General features: G+C 37.3%; 1 protein-coding gene across 1 annotated transcript in view; it reads right to left on the reverse strand.

Moving 5' to 3' along the window:
- LOC135224225 (uncharacterized) overlaps nt 1-4,320 on the reverse strand; it is a 32,592-nt gene extending 28,272 nt beyond the window's left edge. Inside the window, exon 1 of the mRNA XM_064263083.1 lies at nt 4,169-4,320. Within this exon, the coding sequence (XP_064119153.1) occupies nt 4,169-4,204 (36 nt within the window). The 5' untranslated portion in view covers nt 4,205-4,320. The remainder of the gene's footprint in view (nt 1-4,168) is intronic.
- Nucleotides 4,321-6,000: the final 1,680 nt, after the last annotated feature.

A 6,000-nucleotide genomic window follows, 5' to 3' on the forward strand; every position in this document is an offset into this window, starting at 1 on the left:
ATGCCTAATCGCATTTTCAAGACTAAAATATAATGCGAGAACATTAACGAGTCAAAATAATTAGCGGTATGCTATGGCAAAAGCTGTTAATGGAGTAAAATAATTTAAAACTAAACACATCAAAATTCAAACCCATTGAAAGTAAAGTGTGTTCACGAGGATCTTAAAACAAAAACAACTTGCTAAACTAAATACAAAGTGAGAAAAATAGTTGCCAAAGCTAGGCTATAAACAAACTTTGGCTATAAACAAACAAATGTACCAGTAATAAGCAGAAATCTAATGTAAAACCAATACAATTTAAGTTACACCTCATAACATAGTATAATTCTAAAACCGACCCAAAAATAGTAGTAAGCAGAGACGCACCTGGAAGGGAATTAATTCCCCAATAAAATTGCAGACAATGAAAAACATTGCGACAGGAGACTAGGGACAGAAAGGAAACCATATGCAACCTCGCAGATGAACAACAGACATGCAAGGCAATTTAGACACTAAGGCAAATGGTGGGAGAGTAAAGGATGAACAACAAAGGCTTGCAAATATGCAGGAAATAATAAAAATGAAAAATGAAAATTTACCAAATTAACACAAGGTTAAGAACTAACATGGAAGACTGATGCATTGAAGAGCTGCTGGGAGAGGAAACAAGACAAAAGGACACAGCCGGGGTAAAATAAGTTTAAAGTAAGCGGCAAGGAACTTAGAACTCGGGCAATTTATACGTAAAGGTGACAAAACAGTAATGTAGATACGTGGTAAGTACAGGCTACTGAGACTAGAATACGGAGAGATTATTAGAATTAAAAAAAAAAAAACCTACTGGCTAATTAAAGAAAATGGCAAGACTTGCCAAGCAGACACTTAACAGTGACACGAGAATATTTAACCGAATAGCTCGAGAATTCGGCCCATATTCTAACACCACCCACCTGCAATATAGCCAAGACCGTGAACGGCATAATCACCCCATACATAAACTATGAAATACACTATCAGCAACGAATCCATAAACTCGTGCAAATCTTAAACCAGGAAATCTAATCAATGGACGCCGAAAGCTTTCGGACACACTACCACAAACACTCTTCAATGAACAAAGGATCGTGCTCTAAGCACGTACAAAAGCGGCATCATTTCACTCCCACAAAGGAGGCTACTTCTGGGAATATATGGTTAACTTGGGTTCCTCCCAAGGCGTATTTATGGTGAACACATACGAGAACAATTTAAAGGACACCGTATTTAGTAACCATGAAAACTGGAAATCTGCTTAATATACAATATACATTGACATTCATCGCAAAAGAGAGAGAGAGAGAGAAATTCTACATAAGAAACAACGCATAGTTCCACCTTAGTTTAACCAGACCACCGAGCCGATTAACACCTCTCATAGGGCTGGCCCTTAGGATTAGAGATTTTTACGTGGGTAGGAATCAATTAGTTACTTAACTGAACCAACATTTTATCGTGGGATACGAACCACATCAAGAAATAATTTCATCACCAGAAAAATTCCTCAGATTCCTTGTCGGCAGAGTAGGGAATCGAACCCGGACCCTGAAATCGGTAGTCAAGCACGTAAACGACACTTTCAACGAGGAACTAGCATTGCCCAATAACAGCGCCTTAGACGTACAGTAAACGCTGGAAAAAGCAATTACGACACCAGTATACATTCTCTATTGATCATGGTACACAAAGGAAACTAATGTCGGGCGATGCCTCAATGGGAGGAGTGCCCCGAAGCGTACCTATAAACTGTCAGTAAGTCCGATAATATTTGTGCGACGGACCTAAATCCGTTTTACCTAGATTAATATCTTAATCCTGCACTATAGGTACCACACGGAAAGCGACACACGGAGGTGAACAGAATAAAACATCTGCTCATAAACAAACCGATTTGAAAATAACGAGATTATCAGAAATAATTTTTTTTTTACCAACAAAACAATGCAACATATATAACTATCACAACAAATTCAAGACAACTAGACTAATTTTAACAATGAATACTTCGATGAATCATAGCAACATAAAAAAAAATTAATTATGTGGTTAAACACAAGGTTAAGAACTAACATGGAAGACTGATGCATTGAAGAGCTGCTGGGAGAGGAAACAAGACAAGAGGACACAGCCGGGGTAAAATATTAAAAGTTTAAGGGTACATTTTAAGCCCAACCTAATAGCATCCCTTGCAATGAAAAACAGCAACTATGCACCCACGCCAACGGTAACTTATTTATGTGGATTATGAATGCATTCGCCCCGAGGATGAACCCAGACCTTCCATTGAAAACTATCGGTGGGGCATCAATTACGAGAAGATTAGTTGCACACAAACAAGGGAGCCATCTAACAATACTAGACAGAACAAGAAACCTTCGTTACAAGAACTGATAAGACATCACCAGAATAAAATACAAATGGACTTCACAATAACAGAAGCTGTGCGTTTGACAACATGCAAGCAGACTCTTAACGTCCAGGTCCAGATGGAAGATGATACTGCCCTACCCTCTGACTGCCCAGGAACAGGAGACAGGGCCAAGGTCACGCCAAAAAAAGCCCCACCCAAACACCGAACACGAAGAAATTTATTTTAATAGTAATATAAGTATTAATAATAAAACTAACAATAATGTAGCGATACCATGTAATATATGTAAATATAAAGCAAATAACTAAGCCCTAGTAAATAAATTTAAAGTAATTACAACCCCCTCATCCCAAACTGCCGTCCTCCGAGCTATAAATATATTTGTATTATATATATATATAATATATATATACATAATATATACATATGTATTACATGTATTATGCATTTATACTTACATGTGTGTATAGATGTGTATACATAATTTATGAACCAGTTCTTGCTTGAAAAAGCCTGGACACCGGCGAAACAGAACCATAGCAAGTGAAATAAAAGGAAACAAGACCACGCCTCCTATTTCCTTATAAACAGTTTTGAAGAAAAATTAGCAGCATTAGAGAAAACATCAATTTTTCTTTGTAGGCGATCGCCTTGTAGCATTATGTGTACGTGTATGATGTATGTGTAGGCTACTATGTGTAGGTGTACACCTATGTAGTTAGGAGTAATGTGTAGGTGTACACCTATGTAGTTAGGAGTACACCTACACATAGTAGCCTACACATACATCGTACACGTACACAATGCTACAAGGCGATCGCCTACAAAAAAAAAATTGATTGATGTTCTCTTCTTCAAAACTGTTTATAAGGAAACAGGAGGCGTGGTCTTGTTTCCATTTATTTCACTTGCTATGGTTCTGTTTCGCCGGTGTCCAGGCTTTTTCAAGCAAGAACTGGTTCATAAATTATATGTATACACATCTAAACACACTATGTATGCAAATAGTATGTATTTTACACGCATACACTATAAATAAGTCTACATACTATATACGTATATACATGCACATATATACACATACATAGGTTATACACACTTAAGCCTAAGCATATTAAACAAAATTATATTTTTGTAGCTAGATAAATGTACACATTTTATACCTATATCTTACCCCATGGGAGAGCTCATTAAAACTGACGAAAAGTTGGTTCTACTATGCTAGGCTATTTTGATCACCAAATGGAACACACCGTTGCAATATATCTTAATTTAAGCAATGCAACATATAACAATGAATTTTCAAAGAGACTACTGTATGGAGTATGCTTCACTCCCCATAGAAGTTTAATCCACAATGTGGGTTATAGGTTACACAACTTACATTTTAGACAAGGTACAAAAAAAAACGCCAAGGACCACTGGAATCTTTTACAATCAAAACTTAAAAAGATTCGGGCATTTACGTTAATTTATGGCTATGGAACCTTAAATGCATAGTAACCTACTAAGCTGCCTTTTCGCGTCTCGGAATTGATGGATGTGAAATACTAGCTCCCTCTACTCTGATACGTTATCGTACACTTCCTTCAATCCGCTATTTCATAATCCGTAAGACCTGAACTACGCGCAAGAGAACTGGTTAAAAAAACACAGCCTATTCCACGTTCGTTATCCAAAACATAACTTCCACAAGTTATCATAGACAGGGGCACAGCCTAACACCACTTTCCACAAAAGATAATACTAGCAACTAATAAACCGTAACCACCTCACCTTTCTCAATGGCAGCTCTGCCACCAACAACACCATAGAATGATAAACGCAATCCCAAGCACCGTCTTCCACCCCCAGTCACGGAATACTGGCGTTTCCTGAAAACCTGTCGTCTTGGCTTTCTTCAAGCACGTCACAGCCAATCGCCGCTTCCCTCTTGCCAAACACGTTGGTTCAGCAATCCCATTGGTGGACTGAGACCGGAGACAGCCGTTGGAAAACATTGAAGAGCCAACAATCCAGCCATGTATTTTCTGCAGTCCTACAGTGTTAGGATTTATAGTTATTTGTTCGTACATACGTGAGTCAAAACCCGTCCTGAGAGCAGCAATAATACCAATGATAATGATAATATCTCCATATGCATGTGTGGGTGTTTGTGTGCATGCACGCAATTTTTACGGTTTCATCCTGCATGAGGGAACTACCGCTAAATATATTCATTGCCCCTTTCTTTAATTTATCACTTTCGTTCCCTTTCTTGATTCATTGTTATCCGAAGTCTCATTTATTTCCCTCTACATATTTACTCCACTGGTCCATCATCCTTTTTTATCTTTTCCCTTTTCATCTTCGTCACTGGCCGCGCATCAGTTACTTTTTGTTATCCAATGATGAACATTACCTTGCCTTGCATTTTATTACTTTTCCGTGTCGGTTTGCTGTCTCCTCAGTATACCCATAAATTCATATTGTATTTTATTTGCCTTTTGACACTTCTTTACGAGTCTACGATTCCAGATGCTGCTTATCTAATGCCCATGCAACGGGGTCAATCATGCGCCAAGTTACTCGGACCTTTCATTGTTACTAGACTTTGGTAAAACGTCTGATTAAAAATGAGTGAATTTAGGATTTTTTTAAGTGTGCGGTTTTGTATCAATGCCAATGCTGACCTAACCCCACGCACCTGCATTTATAAAAAATTCTCCTGAAACACAAGAGAACAAAAAAGGCTGGGCGTTGCCGGGCTGGGGTGGGTCATTGGTTGCGAATCGGCCTTTGTAAATGTGGCGACTAGCGAATCGGTACTCGTGAATAACAATTCTAACAGGTTGGGTAAACTCAGCGCTTCCACTGCCTGAATTGAGAATGCCTTGATTTTCCTTGGTAGTGATTTAATTTTACTTTATTTAATCCTTGATTACTTTGTCATTCATAAATGGGAAAAAAAGCAGCAGCACATTTATTAAGAGAGATGAAATTTCAAATGACAGCAGGATTCCTAAGAAGACAACTTGAAATTTAGGAAATTAATTCTCTCTCTCTCTCTCTCTATATATATATATATATATATATATATATATATATATATATATATATATATATATATATATGCATAATATATAGTGTGTTATTGCTAATCAAATTATTCTTTTATACACCTATTCTCAGAATACATGGCTTTACTTTCATAACTTTCGAAAAAAAACATACAAAAACAACATTATATTAATCCTTTCAGAAAGGATATGTTGCTCTTTTTGTTAAGTATAAAAAAAAACATTAAACGATAACACTGTAAATTACAGTATTTCTTAGAAATGATACTATACAGCTTCCCTCGTTTAATTTCAGAACAAAACCTGAAGTGGTACCAAACTGAAGTATGCCTTTCCTCTTACATGCATGCTACACTGTCATAATGTTCCACATGTAACAGTAAGAAAGTTGGAACAGTGATACTAGTTGGGGACTCCATTGGAGAGAGAGAGAGAGATTACTGTTGCTTAAGTGAATCCAGAAAATGAATTTGTGGATACAGATGCTCGCCATCTGCATTGGTTTTTATTTTTTGGATGCATGGCAGGCTCATTACGGCTAGTTGCATG

The sequence above is a fragment of the Macrobrachium nipponense genome, chromosome 20 (assembly GCF_015104395.2).
Source record: "Macrobrachium nipponense isolate FS-2020 chromosome 20, ASM1510439v2, whole genome shotgun sequence".
NCBI classification, from domain to species: Eukaryota; Metazoa; Arthropoda; class Malacostraca; order Decapoda; family Palaemonidae; genus Macrobrachium; species Macrobrachium nipponense.